The following is a 20,120-nucleotide window of genomic DNA, read 5'->3' as shown; positions in this document are numbered from 1 at the left end:
GCTTATCTCTTAGTTTCTAGGTTTCCATTACTTTATACTCACTGACCTGGTACCTTTGGACTCCCTGGGATCCTGTGATGGGGAAGTCTTCTAGAGCACTTAGGAATTGGTCTGAAATTTCAGGATAATGATGGCTGTCCTGAGAGACAATTCAAAACAATAAAGACGAACTGATTAGTCTATGATTAAACTGGGCTTTGAGGTGTGTTGAAAATGACTTGGCTAAAATATCCAAGAAATTGCAAGCCTGGGGTAGCTTAGAGGACCAAAATCCACAGCACCTCCCAGGATCTCCCTTTTCTTGAGGGTGTCTTGCCCTCCCTCCCTTTCCATCTAAGGAGGAACTGGACTGACTGATTTGAATCTGATCCTTGAGTCACCCTGAGGATGGAGAGGCCTTTCAGTGAGCTGGGTAAACACAAAAGAGCCCACGTCCTGTTTTTTTTTTTTCTCAGCAACACAACAATTCAGCACTAAAATTGGGAAGGCTCTCTAGGTGGCTGAAACACACCGAGTGTCTTGATTCAGAGATTAAACGCGGCAAGAATTACCCTGGTGCATGTGGTTGATGAGGGTGTACCTCTGAGTAAACGAAACTCGGACACCTTGGGTGGCGTGAAGAGTGTTGGGGTGTGGTTGGAAACAGGGGGTACAAGGTAGTCAGGGTAGGAAATAGAGAGTGAGAGAAAGAGAATGTTTTACTTTGCTTAACTTATTCCAGAAGTTTATAATCAGAAAGTCTAGAAAGAAGCCACTTAAATATTTGCATATGAATAAAGTTTAGTATTTCTTTAAAATAAAGTTTTATCTTACTTTTTATATTGAATATAAAATTTCAGAACAGGCAAACCTAATCTCTAGTGCCACGAAGCAGATCAGAAGTTGCCTGGGGGCAGGGCTGGGAGGATTGACTGCAAAGGGGCCAAAAGGTACTTTTGGGGGTGATGAAAATGCTCTATACCTTGTTTGAGGGTAGCTATGTGGGTTTGCACATTTGTTAAAACTCATTGAGCTTAAATAGGTGCATTTTATTATATGTAATTATAGTTCAGTAAAGTCGATTTGAAAAGAAAAGGAAATTGCACACTGCAGGCAGGGGTGCCGTGATGCCCTGCTGCTCAGGGCACGCAGTGAGTGTCTGAGAAATGCAGACAGCCTGGCATCCCGAGCCTCGTGTAGTAGCCCTCCAGGGGGACGGATGGCTGGGAACTGACAAGGCCTGACTCAGAACAGGTGACAGGTAATAGCCCAGGCTGCCCACAAGACAGGTCGCAAAAGGAGTGGAAAAGCTGGGAGCATTTGGCTGCAAGGAGACAGGAACACCAGAGCACTTACAGGCATAAACTTTACTAGCTTCTTCAGTTCCTGCAGAACTTCTAGGTAGAATTTGAAGAAGAAACTGACCACCAGAGTCCTCTTGAATTCCACTTTCCCCCCTGGAGCCCAGCCTGGGAGGGAGACTTCTTCCAGAAGCAGCCTGCAAGCTTCCTCCAGCATCAGCTCATTCCAGGGCCTGGTGGGGTTGGAGGCAGGGACGGGACGAGTTCAAGGGCAGTTTCAATCTCACAGCATGAGCTAGATATTGGATAGTGACCATTTAGAAAACCCCAGGTCTCCTTTTATGAGTTGGAAGGGAACTTAGAAATCGCCTAACCAAGCCCTTCAGGAAAATCCAGGTACCGAGTGGCCTGAGAGTCATGGCAGGGTGACGATGGGGCCATTTCATTGCGACATGAACCAAGCACGTTCAAGAGCCAGACCATGCTGGAACCAGGCATTAAACAAATAGGTCATTAGGTACAATTCCATAGGAACTGGACAGGCCTTTGTTGAGGGAGAAATCGAATGCCCCCGAGCAGCGACAGCAGCAATAGGTGCCCTTGGGCCCCCGGCTGGTGTGGGTCTGCTGGAGTGCCGGTGTGCGTGTGGTCCTGGGCCAGTTTCGTTGTATCCCTCACCCAAGGCGTGGCACCTTGTTAACCAAAGTCAAGTGAGGTTTCATTTATTAGCAAAATTACAGAAAGAACAAGCCGTGGTTCTACAGATAGGAGTTTCCATCTTCCCAGGGCTTTTAACAACATTGGCCAGAGCCAGATTACCACCTTTTTTTTTTTTTTTTGATGTCAAATTTCACCTTTGGGGTGCAGGGTTCGCTGCTTACCTCCCCACGAGCTGCTGGCAGGATTTCTGTGCACTGACTGTGGCGGCCCCAACCCCTCCGTAGGCGATGCTCAGGTCCTTGATGGTGTCTGTGCCTTCCTTGAGGACGACTCTCATGCCAGCGTTCACATCGGCCAAGGCATTTTGTTGGCACTGAGCCTGTCGGAAGGCTGACACAAATTCCCACTGTGGAGACAAGAACCATTTGGGGTTGTTTGACATGTCAAAGCTAAGAGCATGGTTTCTGCTTCTTGGCGCCACTAATTCATCACTTAGACTCAATCTAAGGGGACACAAAAGACACTCGGCACAAGTAGAGGACAAGTCGGGTGTGTTCCCATTCAAAATGAGAATGGCGTCCTCCCAAAGGCCCAGCCCCAGTGCCCAGGACCCTCAAGGAACGCGGACAACCGTGCACTTTTCCCGAGGCCCAGATGCCTGGATCATGTCCATGTGCTCTGCTTCCAGGAGCTCTTCCCTCTAGTCTCCCGCTGCCTCTGTTTTCGTGAGGATAGAGGAGCCCTCCCAGCACAGGTGCTTCTAAGTGCAATTTGCTTACAGTGTCAAACAGACCCACCACATTTCTCGGTTTCTAGAACGACTACGTTTCCACTTTGCAAAGGTCACAAAGGAGTTGACTAGAACTTTCTGACAGTGGACTAGGGAATCTTGTATCAGGAACAAGAGTCAGGAGGGTGATGGCTGTCCCACTGGGCTCTTTGGCACCGTGACTGTGGATGTTTTGAGATGGGGTTAATGGCGATGATCTGTGTCTCAAGTATGTTTCCATCTGTGAGGCCACTGAGGGCGCTGTTCTTGAGTCGGCCTGGTTTTCTGTCTGGGGCCTTTACACAGATGCACATTTGACTAGAACACATCTCAAAGTTTCCATTGCAAAGGAAAAATAAATGAAGGTCACCCATGGCTGAAAACATTACTTAATATAAGACTTCCTGCAATAACCAAGCTAACTCCTGGCTTTTGATCATTGCGTGTGTGTGTGTGTGTGTGTGTGTGTGTGTGTGGAATTGCCTCTCTCTGGGGAGACTGTCCTCTTGGATTCAGGTATGGTTTTGGGGAGAGACGGAACATTGAGTGAGGACAGAGGACTCACGCCATAGCCAGCTGGGTGGCCACATCAACCCCAGATATCCTGTGTTAGCAAACATCTGGAGGCCCTCTGTTCCTACGAGCTGTTGGAGTTAGCTAGAGTGGGAAGTGGGGAGGCCCAGGCCCAGCTACCACCTCTTTGTGGGTCAGGCAGAGAAGCTCATTCCATAGTGGGAGAGCTTTAATTTCTGCCTCCCAGAGTTGGTCTGTAGACACAAAGGGGTGTGGAAGCACAACCGCATGCCCTCAGTGGGCCCCACCCCACAGCTGAAACAACAACCCCAAATCCACACCCCAGAGCTGCTTGCCCGAGGGTGTGTGAGGGCTTTAGTGCTGGGCCAGCCCACAGTGGACAGGAAACAGGTTTTCAGGGCAGAGTTATTTTCCTTCCATCTGTTTTCAGATTTCTAAAGATGACTGCATCCAGTTATGAAAAGGGAAAAACAACTCTCAAAAGCAACCAGCAGAATTCTTACCTTTTGAGAGTGAGGGATGTACACAGATTCCAAAATTTCCTCTGGCTTAAGGTCTACACTTGCCAACCCAGCAAGAAAATGTTCGTTTAGAGGAATCTGCCGTGTACCTTCTGTTGAAGAAAATGACATTTCTGCACAGTTGCAACAAGGAATGCCGGAGTATTCTGTACTCTTAAATGTCAGCAGCAAAGAGGAAAAGGGCACCTTCGTCTGGCCTGAGTGAGGCAGCGGTCTGCGTGTGTGAGAGCCCAGGGTTCCCCATTCGTCTGCCCAGGGCATCCGCATGCTCTGTGTGCTGGGGCTCCTGCCACCTCCAAGGCCGGTTAGGCCTGTGCCATTGTCACACTTAGGCAGATGCTGGCTGACTAAACCTAACTCGTTCAGTGATATGATCCAGGTAAGGGCTCAGCTTCGGCAGAGACAGGGCTTACTCCCACTAGTAGCAGAGCTCAAATCATTACATTTGCTTTTTGCTCTTGCTGCTGCTGTTGGATACCTACACGCTTAAAAGGAAGCGAGCAATTCACAAAAACTCGTTTCAGCCCAACTGCTACAATTTAGTGGTCAGAGCAGTTACCTACCTGCCTTCCTCCCCCCATTATAGAAAGTGGTTTGTGGCTGCAGAACAGTGCGATGAGGAGATCAAACCACAGCCCAGAGCCTGAGGTGGGTTCTGTGCCTGACAAAAGCAGCAAGATGCTGACTGTAATGTAGGGGTGGCCCCCAAGGAGGCAGGAGCACCCCAAAGGAGCCCCTCCTGACCTTTGCTGGCCTGTCCTACGCTGGGTCCGCAAGCTCATCTACCAGCCCTGCCGGAGCTAGGCTGCGCTCGGGGTGGAGATGGCTTGGGCAAAGCTGGGAAAACAGAGACTTTAAGCCAAAGGTAACAACCGACACCCCGGCAGAAGAGCACCACTACTAGTAGTGCTAGTACTACTAGCACTACTAGTATTAGTGTAGTAGAAGGGCCAGGCTATCCTTGCTATCCTGAGGCTCCAGAGTCTTGCTGCTTCTTTCCTGGTCTTTGGGGGTCAGGCTGGGGTTGTCTTGGACCACAGGCAGGGAGGACTCAGGAAAATGGCTGACATTGCCAGGCCAGGGTGAGGCAGGCCCCATGCAAAGCTGAATAGGGACATGAGAGCTTTTCCACTGCACAAAGCCTCTCCCAACACTTCCCACCAGTTAGGGATGGGATCATATTAAGGCCCACAAACCCTTTGGGAGGGTTACATGACCTGTGATATATTCCTGGTCAGACACACCCCCAAAGGTCATGTGGGGAGCAGACTGTGATTGCTTCCCTGCACCCTAGCCCCTGGGTCCAGTAGCCCACAGGAAAAGTAAATGGCTGGCCATCCAAGTGGGGTGGACAGAAGGAGTGGGTATGTGATGGGTTGTGGGTGAGGGATGGGGAGGAGTGATCACAGGGAGAAGCAGAGGCCCCGGGGAGGCAGCCTGTTGCAGACAATGGCTCCCATCCCGTGTCTGTCTCTACGCGTGGCCTCAGCTGGGTGGCTGGATGGACTAGACAGGCTGTGTGTTAGATGTCCCGCGCAGCCTGGCACACAGTTAGTGCCCAGTAAAGGGGCGTGTCAGCATCCTTGGAGCAGCGGAGGCACAGAGGGAGATGAGCGTTTCCAGGGAGACAAGGGTAGTTTTGCATGGAATGGCCCCAAGGGAATGATGTTTTCAGCCAGCATGTAAAATTAATCATTCCCTTCCTCTTGTCCCCAGAGGGCCTGTGGTATCTACAGAGTGTCCTCCCTAGACTCGTGGCTTCACACACAGCAACTGAGAGGGGTGGGGTGAAGAGGAGTGGGGAGCAGTCCTCAGGCAGCAGAGAGCCCTCAGCTCAGTCTCTGCACACCACCCTGGCTGTCACACGGCTGTGTTGGGGTGACTGCTGTGTGTGTGGGAGGTGTGGTGCCAGCAGAAAGCACTGGCCACTCCCTCGCATCAGTGTGCCTTCCTCCAGGAGCCCGAATTCCCCATGGTGGACTTTTTTTTTTTTTTATTTTAGTTATTTGAGAGAGAGAGAGAGAGAGAGAGAGAGAGAGAGACAGCCAGCGAGAGAGGGAACACAAGCAGGGGGAGTGGGAGAGGAAGAAGCAGGCTCCCAGCAGAAGAGCCTGACGTGGGGCTGGGGCTCGATCCCAGAACTCCGGGATCACGCCCTGAGCCGAAGGCAGACGTTTAACGACTGAGCCACCCAGGCGCCCCTCTCCATGGTGGATTAAGAGCCAGAGACCTTAAAAGAAAGATAGAAAATCTTAGGTGCCATTCAGAATGTTCTGCGGTAGCTTACCTTCTGATATCAGATTGAGGGTAGCGTTGCCCACAGCCAAAATTGGATTCAGATCCGAATAGCAGTGCCGGCTTATAATATGTCCCCCTAAGGACTAAGAAGAGATAGTTAACACCTCGGTCATTCTATCCCTCAGATCCTATGCCCCACAGGCACCTGCTTAAGGTCCTCTTGCTGTGAAAGTGTCACAAGGAGTCTTGGTCTTCTTGGCAGAGGGACTCCATTCAGACTGTCTGGGAGGCCCCTCCCACCTGCTACTTTATTGGGAGAGAACTGATTGTAACTATCACTCACACAGCATTCGGTCTGTTCTACCTCTTCACACACATTGACTCACTTCGCTCAACAACCCAGGGAAATTGATACCATTATCCCCATTTTTCAGATGAAGACACTGGGGCACAGAGAAGTTATGAAACTTGAGCCCGGTCTCCCAGCTAGGAAGGGGCAGGACTGGGATTCCAACCCAAGTAGCTGGGCTCCACAGCCCATTCTGAACCACCCGCTGCTCAACCTCGGCCACAGCACAGGTGGCTGTGGTACCTGCTACAGAGCTGCTGTCCCGCATCTAACACTGCCTGCAACATGCCCAACCCAACGTGGGCGTGTGGGGGCTCTGGGCACCTACACCACTAAGAGAGAGCTGCCCTTTTCTTCTTCTGGGATCTGGTCGAGCCTACAGCATCTCAGAACTTGGGAGGGAAATGACTGGCCATCCAGGTCACTGGGCCAGTGACCACCTTAGGTTGCTGTGGTCTGGGCTGGAACATGGGTGAGGACCAGTTCTTGTTTTCACTGAGCTGAAGTTGCCTCCCTGGACTTTGCCCTATCAGTCTTACCTCTACCCTTTGTGATTATATGAAGTCAATCCCATCTGCCCTCATGAGTCTATACACATTTGAAGGCAGTGCTCACGATCCCTCTGACTGTCCCAACCCCCACTATTCCTCTTTCTGACATGGTTTCCAACCCCGCACTCTCCTGCCACCATCTCCTCGCCAGGCTGTTAGGTGTTAGTCAGGGTTCTTGACAGGAGGAATCATAGGAAGAGCTTTCTCAAAGGAAATATATCCTCCCTCGATTCTTCATAGCCCAGGGATTTCTAACACACCATTTGGGAGCATGCCTTTTTTGAAAACCTGTGTCTCTTCTCTTTCTTCTGCAGTCAAAAATAGCCAGACTTTAAAGTGTGACTCTCAGACCTAAGCATTATTCTCCAGCTGCAGTCTGAACAGTATGGAGTAGGGAATGCTACCCTCCTTAGTTTAGGTACTATACCTCTGTTAATGCAGCCTAAAACTGAATTAGGTTCTTTGATAAGACAAATAGTCTCATCATGAAATTAGCAAAACTATGGCCTCCTTTGCCCACCCACATTGCTACCTGGCTACTATGTTGAACTTGACTTAGAGGCCTCTTTTAAATATATTTTTAATAATGTTTGTTGAATATTAAGTATTTATTTATTGTGCCTGTTGTTTCTATCTGCTGAGACCTTTTTGCATACTGATTCTGCCAGTGCTTATTTCAACACTGCAGTGAGATTAAGAAACAGGTGCAGTGTGTCTCAGATTGGTCCACAGCACGTACTGCCATATTCCGGATCTGCTGGCCCGCCAGACTCCTCAGGTGCTTCAGGAGGGCTCGGTATGTCTGAGTTTTCTCCTCTGGAAGCTCGGAAACTCGCTCAGCCAAAATGTCTTTCACTTGGGCCAGACTGCAGCCAGCACCTATTGTCAGTCCTAGGAAGCAAAATGGTTTTATAGGTGACATGGGAGGAGCAACTGAATTATAATCAGGGTGCCGGGGTGGTCGTGTTCAGCTGGTGTGTTGGCTCTCTACACTGGCTGCACGGAGAACCACTGGGAACTCAAAACCTCACAGATACCTCACTCCCAGATCAATTAAGTTGGAATTTCTGGACATGGGGCTTTTTCAAAGGCTCCCCAGGTAGTTCTGTGCAGCCAGGAGGAGCCCCTGGGCTGGTCTATACTCTTCTTTAGACAAATGCAAGGAAATAGAGGCTAGAAAGTAGGAATGACAGTGACAACTAGCAGGTGGCAGACCCTACTAGAACTTTTCCCTTCCTGACTGACTGTAGTGAAACTTTGCAAAGCTGTTTGTGATTAAGGGGAATAAATCTGGTGGTATTAAAATAATGATGAAGGACTTTTAATCTCCTAGATCATTGTCTATAATCAATAATGCTTTGACTGCCGATTTGCACCTCCACAGGTAGCGTTGATGCTCAAAATCTTTGACAACCTGTTCCAAGAGGGCCGTTCAGAATGAACACAGCTCCTGGAGGAGCTTCCCCAGATATTACGTTGGGCGTTATTGGGTGTGGGGACATTCGGGGTCCCCAGGGAGTGGCCAGGGAAGTGGAAGTGATGGGAGAGCACGCAGGAGGGTTGGGGCAATGCTGTTTGCTACTTGACAAGGAAGTAATTAAAATTAAGAGGTGTTGAATGCACACTTGTGAGTATTGGCAGGCTATTAGCACCAGCTCTGGGGTTTCCCTACAATAGGGATGAAAAGGGTTCAGATCAATCTTTGAAAGTGAAGAAGTCACCCAAACCGTTGGGAGATCACTTAGTCGGCCTTTTAAAATTAATCCTTGACATCCCTGGATTTGTAGGATGAATTGCTCACGTATACAGTCTGATTTGACATCACTTCCAGGGCTGGGTTCTAACTTTAGTTAGCCTGTTTTCATCAGGTCGCAGGCTAGGCTTTGTTTTTTTCTCTTGTGGATTAATCTTTTTTTCTTTTTTTAAGATTTTTTTTCTTTTTTTAAGATTTTATTTATTTGACAGAGAGAGACACAGTGAGAGAGGGAACACGAGCAGGGGGAGTGGGAGAGGGAGAAGCAGGCTCCCCACTGAGCAGGGAGCCCGAAGCGGGGCTCGATCCCAGGACCCCAGGATCATGACCTGAGCCGAAGGCAGACGCTTAACGACTGAGCCACCCAGGCGCCCCAACTAGTGGATTAATCTTTGATGAGAATATTTTACCCTCTCACATAGCTTTATCTTTTATCAATATTAAAAATATTAACTTGGCACAGTATTTCTCCCACCCCTACCAACATACCACATAACACATAACATACACGCAGCTTCAATAATCACAGCTAACCTAATTGATTAGGGAAACCACTATCTGTTCCTTATTATCCTTATACGAAGCAAATCTTGCCTAAAGACAACTCAACTTCTTCTCTGCCCTAGAATGTCTCAACCTAGAATCCTCACCCTGTTGCTGCCCAGTGTTTCATAAAAGGCACTCTGTAACATCGGAGTCCATCCCAGACCCATTAATGATGGTTCATTGCTTCCTATCACCACAGGGTCCATTGGAGCTTGGTCTTCAACTTCTGCAAAAATCCTGGCCACACTTTTGCTTTCAGAAGCACTGGGAAGTCCAAGATTGTTTCCTGTCATGCAATTCCTCCCACCCTATTGACCCAGAGCCTTATTAGTAGGGAAGAAGTCAGAAACAAAAAGACATTGTTGTTATTATTACTATTATTATTATTTTAAGGTCAGAAGTGTCGTACAGACCAGCGTGACCATCTCTTATTTGACACAGGTTAAAGAGGGCAGTTCAGCACCAGGGGAGAGTAAAAGGCTGGCTGTCTGCTCTGCTGTATTTCCATTGCTCACATTACCCCCTGACTTTGTGCTAGGCTTCACACGGCTGTACTGAGAAAATTCTATTTACTGTATTCCTATTCATGTTTTATTTCATCCTTGGTCACAAAACCTAGCCTGTGTTCCAATAGAATTGGAAAGAGCTTCGACTTTGAGTCTCAGAATGTGAGTTTTGTTTTGACATCATGTGTTTCAGAGTGCATGGGTCTAGAGGATAAAGAGGTAGGGACTTTCTGGAGCACTTACTATACTAAAGATTTTGAGGGGAAAAGTGTACGCTGCGTCAAACATGTACGTGATTTAGATCAGCATGCAAAATTTAAACAAACATAAGCCTTCACAGAAATTTATTTCCCATGGAGGGGCCCTGGGAAGGGGGAACACACACATCTGGCTCCGATGTACCCCCCCTCCACCAGTGTTGGCATTCTTCTGGGCCTTAGGAAAAATTTAAGAATCTTGGGAAATGTTCCTGAAGGAACATTCTGCCACTAGAGGGTACTCACACTTTAATTTTAAGAAGGCCTGAGGAAGGCGTATAGCTTCCTCAGATTTCAGAATCTGGCTCTACTTTGTTTGCAGATCCAAACTGAGCAGTGCATTCCAACAACCAAGTGGGCAGGCCCCCAGGTGGGCCTGGGGGATGGGGAAAGGCTCATCAAGTAAGGAAAAGAGTTCTCAGTTGGAAATGGGAGATGTGTGGCTTGGTGGCCTGGCTACCAGCCAGTTTGGGGACCTTGGGCAAATCTACTCTTCTTTTGCATCTTGGCTTCCTCATGAGGAATTCCTAAAAATGAGGGATCTGGGTAACCCTGAGGAATCTGAATTGTGCTCTGAAGGGTCCTTTCAGGCACAGACATAAGGGGGGGGTGCTCAGTGATAGTGGGATGGTGAAAAGTCTCCCCTCTCCTTCAAACACAGCAGCTTATTTTCATTTATTTGTTCTGTTTAAGACTTTTTTTTTTTTTTTTTTTTTTTTTTTTTTGAGGACAGGGTTGGGGTGATAGAGAAGTCTGAAAACTGGGCTAAATGATAGGTGGAGTGCAGATTAGGGAATGTTTCTCCTGCCTTAACCTCCTGCTTATATTGGTTACCTCTGCTCCCAATCCACCCATTCTACCACTCCCCTTCTCTCCCTTCTGCTCTCACCAAGATTTCAAGTGAATCTAAGCACATTCCCCTTGTTTTCTGAATTATACTCAGGTGTGCTACCTGAGTCATTCCCGAGGCTGGAGCTGCGAAGCCCCAGTGCCAGGCAAAACCAGGAAGGGTCCCTTCCCTGGCAAATGGGTAGGACGATGCCGGGGAAGGGCATGCTTGCCGGTCTGCCGCACAGTCTGACTTTGGCTAATGGCGGTTCGGAGCCAGGAAGGTAGGACTCCTGGATGGCAGTGACACAGCCAAGGCGGGTCCCCTCCCCTGCCTACCATTGATGCCTACAAGCTCACAATGGCCTACAAGTCAGTCTTGACTCAGCTTTCAGTTCAGTCTATCTCCTTGCTGCCTAAGAAAGTCATCATTACTACTGCATCCCAAATTCAAGTTCCTGACCCACTCATTCATTCGTTTTTTCCCATCAATTCACTTGTCAGTCATTGAACAGAGCACTTATATGCATGTGCTTACATGCTAGGGGCTCTGGGGGATGAGGAAAGGAGTAAAATAAGGTTCTTTTTGTCACACCCCACAAGGGTTTGCTGTGCAGCCGAAGTCAAAGTCTTGCATGCTTTCTTCCTACTTTGTGGGTACCACCTTGCCTGATGCAGTAGTATTTGCATGTAGTGGGCCCTGAAGGACGTTGTAAGTGACTGGGGTGCTTGCCTGGGCAGGTCTTTGTCTCATTTTACCTCTTACCACTGTCCACATGAAATAAGTAACACTTGAGTGCCATACAATATTTCTCCTACTTTCTCCTTGCAAACATCCTCCCTCCTAGAAACTGACCATTCAACTGATGGATAATACTAGTTCTCTTGCTGTCTTCCCATCAAAATTACACTGCAAATGTTTTGTCTTTAGGTCACCATGGCATTTTACAGGCAAGAATCCTGCAGGTGACTACAAGGCCTTGAATGATGTCATCTGAATACCTCATATGCTGTGCAAAGCTTTTGATAGTAAGGTTTTATGGTGGGGATATTGTATCACATCAGAAAAATGATGAAGAGTTAGAAATAGGCCAGACAAGACAAATGTGTAAGTAGGTTCCAAGCTCCTTGGCAAGTGTAAGCTTTGTGCAGGGATTGGTTCAGTAACGTTTTACTAAGAATACCAGGAACTCACCATCACTTGTTTTGGATACCATACTGAGCTCAGAAATCCTAGCAGGAGAGAGGAGAATTGGGTAAAAATGTCCTTGAGATTTCATTGCAGGACCTGAAAAGTAAATATGTATATTTTAGAGAGATTTAGGAAAGAGAAAATGCCCTTTTTTGGCATTGAAAATTTCTCATAAAAATATTCAGATACTAATTTAAAAAAAATTTGATAATAAATGTATATAGATGTAAAAGCAGTGGCTATATACCCTGCAAAGTAAATTTATAAGGATGCTCTTCCAGTACATGTATTTACTTATTTTTACATTCATTATATGTATATAAAAATAGAAAACAGAATGGATGGGAGGTTCTTAGAAAGTGCTTACACATTGGAACCAGGATATATATAAGAATTTTCATAATAAGAAACATATAACCTATCAAAACTGAAGCAGGAAGAAATAGAAAATTTGAACAGACCAGTAACTAGCAATTTAAATCCGTAATCAAAAAACTCCCAACAGACAAACGTCTAGGACCAGAGAGGTTCACAGGTGAATTCTACCAAACAAATGTTTTTCTAGATATGTCTCCTGAGGCAAGGGAAATAAAAGCAAAAATAAACTATTGAAACTACATCAAAATAAAAAGTTTCTGCACAGCAGAGGAAACAAACAACAAAACTAAAAGGCAACCTATTGAATGGGAGAAGATATTTGTAAATGACATATCCACTAAAGGGTTGGTATCCAAAATGTGTAAAGAACTTATACAAATCAACAGCCAAAAACCAAATAATCCAATTAAAAATGGACAGAAGACATGAACAGACATTCTCCAAAGAAGACATACAGATGGCTGACAGACACATGACAAGATGCTCAACATCACTCATCATCAGGGAAATGCAAATAAAAACTACAGTGAGATATCACCTTATATCTCTCAGAATGACTAAAATCGAAAACACAAGAAACAACAGGTGTTGGTGAGGATGTGGAAAAAAAGGAACCTTTGTGCACTGTTGGTGGGGATGCAAACTGGTGCAGCCGCTGTGGAAAACAGTGTGGAGGTTCTTTAAAAAGTTAAAAATAGAACAACCCTTCGATCCAGCAATTGCACTACTGAGTACTTACCCCCCAAATACAAAAATACTAATTCAAAAGGATACATGCACCCCTATGTTTATTGCAGCCTTATCTACAATAGCCAAATTACAGAAACAGTCTAAGTGTCTATCAATAGATGAATGGATAAAGAAGATGTGGCATATAGATACGATGGAATATTACTCAGGCATAAAAAATTAACTCCTGTCATTTGCAATGACATGGATGGAGCTAGAGGGTATAATGCTAAGTGAAATAAGTCATTCAGAGAAAGATGAATACTATATAATCTCACTCACATGTGGAATTTAAGAAACAAAACAAATGTGCAACGGCAAAAAAAAAAAAAAAAAAAAAAAGGAGAGAGACAACTGATGGTTACCAGAGGGGAGGTGGGTGGGAAGATGGGTGAAATAGGTGATGGGAATTAAAGACTACATTCACCACGATGAGCACTGAGCAACATGTAGAATTGTTGAATCACAATATTGTACACCTGGAACTGATACAACACTGTATGTTGACTATACTGGAATTAAAATAAAAAAGAACAAAAAAAGAATATTCATAATAGCCAAAACTTGGAAAGCACTGCACGTCCTTTAATAGTAGAATGGATGAGCAAATTATACACAGTCACACAATGGAATCTAGCAGCTACCTGCAACACTATGAGTGTATTTCAGGTCAAGAATATTGAACGAACAAAGCAAATAGAAGAAGAGTAATACTGCGTCAGTCTATTTATGTGAAGTTCAAAAATACACTAAAGTAAATGACATCTTGCTTAAAGATGCAAATATACGTGGTAAAATTGTAAAAACAAGAGGGTGACTGACCATCGCCACATTCAGACTAATGAGTGCTTCTGAGAGGAAGGGAAGGAAGGGAATGTGGTTAGGAGGGCTCAAAGGGCTTTCAAAGTTTTTGGTAAAGTTCTCATTGTTAAACTGGGTGTAGGTGATAACTGGGTGTGCACTGTTAGCATACCCATACGTATTTTATAAACTTCTATTATATCTACTCACTATTTAACAAAAACAAAATAAAAAAAGACAAGATAAATTAAATGATAAAAAAAACTCCAATATTTTTTCTCCACATCTCAGGGGGTCATGCTACATACTCCCAGGGTATAGGTACATCCAACTTTGGAGACCATTTTATTATATTATAATACGATATTTGTATTATGCTTTTATATTATTATAATATATACAATTTATATATTATTTATATCTAAAATTATAGAAATAATTAGATCATTATATCATATGATATATATCACATATATTCCTGACCCAAATAGCATATTGTGTACTTTATATTATATATCATATGATATAATGATCTAATTATTTCTATAGTAATTTTTATAATGCACTACTATATTATAATCTTTTTATTCTAAGGGTTGAGGCTTTATCCCTAAAAAGTAGTGTTTTAGACGGAGAGCAAAGTAGGGGACGGGAGGTTGGGCTTGGCTCTGATGGTGGCGGGAGAAACGCTGTAATCACTCACCCAGTGAGGTGTTGCCCGAGATGAGAGGGGCTTCAGGATGTTTGGCTTTCAGCTCCAGGAGATCCTTGAGGGTGCCAGGGGAGATCCAAGTAACCCTCTCTCCACGAAAAATCAGGGTTTGTTTTTCTGGCTTCTCTGCCATTCTCTAAGTGCAAAGGACAAGTATGTATGCACGTGGGCACACCTGCCTCAGGATCCCAGAGGAAGGTACGTTCCTCCAGAGAGTTTGCAGGAGTCCTGGGGTCCACTTGACCGAAAAGATACTCACTATACCCACTGACTAATGCCTGTATTTCCATAATTAGATATTTACTTCTTTAACTGAAGACTTGTTAAAATAGGTAGCTCTTTGCAGGCAAGTGACAAAATAGGCTGGCACCTGTCAATGACACTTCAGTATAGATTAATTGAACACAATTCAGTAACATGGCCTTAAAAATCATAATTATACTAATACTCCTAAATTAACCTCATCAGCCTGGACTTTTCCTCTGAAATCCAAACTCTAGATCTGAATGAGACTTGATGTCTCCTCTGAGATGTCTAATAGGCATCGCAGATTTAACATATCCCAAACTGAGCTCCTCATATCCCATCTTTTCTGAAGCCCCCCAAAAGGATCCCCCACCAAAAAAAATACCCTGCTCTTCCTGAGGTCTTCCCTTTCTCTGTCAATGGCCACTCCCCCTTCCAGCTGCCCAAAGTCCCAGAGTCAGCCTGGGACCTCTCTCCCTCTCCTACACCCCACATCACATCCAGCAGCAATTCTTGTTGGCTCTCCTTCAGAATATATCCAGAATCTACTCTCCTCAGCTACATGTTGGCAGCCTGGTCCAGCACCATCATCTCTCGGGATATCACTAGCACCCTGACATGGCTTGCTGTTCCTTCCTGTGCCCCTTGGCAGGCTATTCCCATCCCAACAGCCAGAACGATCCCAGATCCCTTTACAACATTAATAGGAAACTTCCCCTCCCCTGTCCAACCTCCCTAATCATTTCTCATTTCTCGTGGGGTAAAAGTCAGCAGCCTAAGTCCTTGTGGTCTGTTTCCCAGTGGCTTTCTGACCTTGTTCATTGTGCTCCAGCCAGGCTGCACCCTGCTCTGCCCCTTGATCAGCACAAGCATTCTCCTACCCTTGGCCCCTTTGCACCTGCTGTGTGCACTGTCTAGACTGCTTTTCCCCTACTGTTGAGGCTGCTCCCTCACTTCTGGTAGGACTTTTTTCAAATGTTACTTTCTTAGAGAAATCTTCTCTGGCCAGTATTCTAGTCCCCTTCTCAGTTTTATTTTTTTCTTTCTTAGCACTTCTCACTGGCTAACACACTGTATCTCTTATCTATTATCTTGCTTATTACCTGTCTTTCCTAGCAGATGACAACTCTTTGAGGGTGGGTTTTTATGTTAGTTTTTACTCCTTGCTGTATATTTAGTACCTAGAACAGTGCCTGGCATGTTGCTGGATAATTGATATTTGTCGAATGAGTGAATAAACACATCAGAACCCCTTCAGAAATAGGTATTTTATAGAATGGGACCACTGGATGCCAGAGAGGAGAGAGAGATGCTGATAGAGGGAAGGGTAGGGCATGGGGAGGGCCCTGGAAGTGCTCCTTGCGGTCAATATACTAGTGTGGTTAGAAGACCAAGTGAGAAGCTGAGCAAAGTGGGATGGCTAGGACAGTGAACAGAGACATGCTGCAGATGACAACGATGGGAGTAATGACGAAGCCATTCAACAACGAGCCGCAGCCGAGGCTTCAGGGAGTGTGTCCACAGCATCAGCCAGGGAGGGCTTGCTGAGCTGGGTGGGGACAGGCTTCTTGATGTGATCAAATATTTCCACAGTTTGACAACTTCACAGGAAGGAAAGGGTGGTTTTATAAAACTGAGTTTATAACCAGTGACATTTAAACAAACACATAAAGCACCCAACTTATCTTACCAGGAGTTCTGGGGGAAATATAAGCTCCTGGGTAGGGTCCAAGGGCTGGAACTCGTCTTCCGCAAATAACTCTGTGCAAATCTTTACAAAGGGCAGAAGATGGCCTTGTCAGCCCAGTTGAAGCAGAAACAGCATTGTAATTCTTTACATTAATTAGGCAAAATGAACACAGTCATAATTCTCCTACTCTGTTAATATGAGAATAATAGGAAATAGTTCAAAACAAATCAAAGTTTTAAATAAGAATTTTGTTGTAAGAGAAATACTGATTTGCCCCTAATATACTAAGGAAAAGGGTACTCTCCGAAATAGTTTGAAGAGTCCCCTGCGCAACACCAAGGCAGTATATGAGAAACTATCAGAGGGGACTCATCTCCACTGTGCCCTAGTCACTGTCCTCTCACCGGTCAAGTCAGGATTCAAAATGCTAAAGGCTCTGAGAAGTCCTGAAGTTAAAAATGACTGTAGACATACATGACTATGCATAAACCACCCTCACTAAGTTTAACACCAAACATTTATGGAGTTTTACACTCTAAGTGCTTTTACATCATTATTTAATGTAATAATTAATAATTTGTTTGGTCCTCACGAAAATTATATAAAGAATGTAAACTATCAGCTCCATTTTTACCAACTAGGAAACTAAAGCACAGTGGAAAGTTACCCAAACTCTAATCTTGTCTGAAAGAGATCTGTTTTAGCTTTGGAAACACTTATTCCCAGAAAGGATTCCTGAAGAGGTACAGCAAACCGGGAGAACCACAGGAAGCAGAGCTAGAGGTCTGTGTAGCGGGGAAGAGCATGGGTGGACATCAGGGGCAGATCTGGGTTCACTCTCAGCTCTGCCACAACTTGGCTTCCTGACGCTCCCAAAGGAAAGGTACTTAACCTCTCTAAAGGTAAATGGAAATAGTGCATATTTTGAAGGGTAATTTGTGAAATGGATTGACATTTGTCCAACACTCCCCCTCTTTTTCTATTTCTCTGGGGTCTTCCCAGGTTCCAGAAGGAAAACCTGCAACTGTTCCTTGTAAAGATTCTTAGTAAGACCCCAGATTGAGGAATTACAGGCCAACATCTGAATGATCAGTTTTTGCATTAGCTAGAATTGACCTGGGGGCAATAATGTGGTGTGTCTCTAAAACCTAGGAAAAAGATAGTGTGTGAGAATGAAAATGTAAAAAAACAATACGAATCAGATCTGAGGATTGAAAGTTCCCCCAAAAAGGTGTTAGGCCAGGAATTAAAAATAGAAGATCTTAACGCAGCTTTAAGAGAAGGAGAGTCATGGGGCGGATACCTGCCATCCAGGTGGTCTACCCTGGTGGAAGAGAGGGGTCTTCCATGGTATTACCCTTAAGGTTATCTAATTGCTCTGCATCCATGTTCACCAAGCAACCTCATTATAATGGGGCTTCCTATGTGTGTTTTCCTACAGGGAAAGGACATGCAGCTTGGTGACCATTAGATCCACTTTATAATTGTGCTTCTGTGAATGAACATAAGGGCACATTCCAGTTTAAATATCATGTTCTTTCAAGTTTGGTTAAAGTGAATCAGGTGGTTCCCAGAGCCCAAATATTGCCCAGATGGACTTACTGAGGCCACCAAATCGAGGATCGGACTTGAGAATGTATTGACGCCCCTGAGGCAAACTGATACTCTGTGAAATGCTCGTGGGGGGTGCAGCCTGCCTTCTGTGGCAATAACCCTCTGTTTCACTGCCATCTTCTTCAGACCGAAATGAGGTGATGGTGGGAGGCCAAGAATGGGAACGAGGTAGGTGTGCGGGATAGAAATAGTATGGAACATTACATCAAAAACTAAGGATATACTGTTGGTGACTAACATAACATAATAAAAAACTATTATAAAAAAAAGAGTTACAGCAGGGGGATGACTGGCTTGGTGTCATCTAAGGGCAGCTCTGTTCTTTCAGATTTCCTCGTCTATAGGGAGCAGACTCTATTTTATCCTTATTCCAACTTCTCTAAGTAATTGTTTTAAGAACTTGGCAGTGGGTCCTTTTTGGAAACTAGTATCTCTCAGAGAGCAAAGCCAGAGACTACAATGTTTCCGGCTAGACTTCCCAGCTGTGGTGATCATGTCCTCACCATGTGACTTTGGACAGGCTTCCTTCCTGAGGTTGCGGTGCCCTCTCTCTGCAAAGGAGGGGACATGGTGATAGAGGACAGCTCTGCCTGAGTGGGGCAGGGCACAAAACCCCTTTCCCACCCAAGGATGGGACTCATCATAGTTGGGGCAGGTCTTTTCCTCTTGTCTGAGTGGGTTTATGTTTTCTTGTTTCATCCTTCCAGAGACTGAAGGGGAAAATCAGAGCCTGGCTTTGAATCACTGTGTTACCAGGTTCCAAATGAAAAGTGCTTTATTCGTGCATGTGCTTTAGGGATTTGAAAGTAATGCGGAGTGTGACCATCAACACTTAGAAGCAAAGTTTTAACACTGGGCCAGCATTAAGCAGTACTCTCAGGGAGAGGACGAAACAAACAGGGACTCACGTCACTTTCCCTGAGGAGTGAAGAAGAATCATTTCCTCCGGGATCCAAGCAGCATTTTCCTGTTCCTTTCTGTTGACAGCCATTTGACTCCTAGGACAGTGAAATGCCTTCAGAGGAAGAACTTTGGAATAGGTTAATGGGTGTGTGCCTCGGAAGGCTTGGTAACTTAAATGGGACTCCAGACTTTTTAAAGTCATTTTTGGTGGTTTCTGTTGGAACAGGGATAATTACAAGATCTTTCTTCTTTTGCTTTATTTCAAAAATAGAATGATTGGGGCACATGCATGGCTCAGTTGGTTAAGCATCTGCCTTTGGCTCAGGTCATGATCCTGGGATCCTGGGATCGAGTTCTGCATCAGGCTCCCTGCTCAGTGGAGAGTCTGCTTCTCCCTCTGTGTGTGTGCACTCTCTCTCTCTCCCTCAAATAAATAAATAAATAAATAAATAAATAAATAAATAAATATTTTTAAAAAATGATAATATAGACTATATGAAATATATAATATGGTGTATAATATATACAAAAATATGTAGTACAATAATCTATATAATAATAAAGAATATAAAGAAGCATAAAAGAAACTGTCATTACCCAATTCCACTGATAATATTTTTATGTATTACATATTTGTACTATATTTATAGTACAATATACTTTTTATTTTTCCTTTCTATTCATTTATTTGCCTATTATTTGCTCATTTATGTGTTTATTCATTTATATTGTGAATCTTTTCCTGTATCATTAAAATGACTTTATTTTTTTTAATTTAAATTCAATTAGCCAACATATAGTACATCTAAAATGTCTTTAAAATATAATTTTGCTGACCATATAATAGTCCATCTTCTGGCTATTCTATAATATATTCATAAGATTTGCTATTGTTATACATAGGTTTTTTTCCTACACTGTATAACTATAAATAACATAATGAACATTGCTGTTCATTACATAGATAGCTTTGTGCACGTCTCTAAATTTTTTCATAGGTGAATTCCTAGTGGTAGAATTAATTGATATGATACCTTTCAGGACAATGATGATTTATTCATTC

At 44.6% G+C, this 20,120-nt stretch overlaps 1 protein-coding gene across 2 annotated transcripts in view; it reads right to left on the bottom strand.

Annotated features, from left to right (window-relative positions):
• LOC113250605 (aldehyde oxidase 2) overlaps positions 1–20,120 on the bottom strand; it is a 78,553-nt gene that overhangs the window by 46,084 nt on the left and 12,349 nt on the right. For both annotated transcript variants that reach the window (XM_057303837.1, XM_026492221.4), the window contains exons 7-16: positions 19,063–19,152; positions 16,541–16,621; positions 14,596–14,740; positions 11,988–12,080; positions 7,642–7,793; positions 6,052–6,145; positions 3,747–3,856; positions 2,162–2,346; positions 1,336–1,513; positions 47–139 (exon numbers count right to left, since the gene is read on the bottom strand). In XM_057303837.1, the coding sequence (XP_057159820.1) occupies positions 47–139; positions 1,336–1,513; positions 2,162–2,346; positions 3,747–3,856; positions 6,052–6,145; positions 7,642–7,793; positions 11,988–12,080; positions 14,596–14,740; positions 16,541–16,621; positions 19,063–19,152 (1,221 nt within the window). The remainder of the gene's footprint in view (positions 1–46; positions 140–1,335; positions 1,514–2,161; positions 2,347–3,746; positions 3,857–6,051; positions 6,146–7,641; positions 7,794–11,987; positions 12,081–14,595; positions 14,741–16,540; positions 16,622–19,062; positions 19,153–20,120) is intronic.

Source organism: Ursus arctos, unplaced genomic scaffold, assembly GCF_023065955.2.
Source record: "Ursus arctos isolate Adak ecotype North America unplaced genomic scaffold, UrsArc2.0 scaffold_1, whole genome shotgun sequence".
NCBI classification, from domain to species: Eukaryota; Metazoa; Chordata; class Mammalia; order Carnivora; family Ursidae; genus Ursus; species Ursus arctos.
This window is presented reverse-complemented; position numbering and strand designations above follow the sequence as displayed.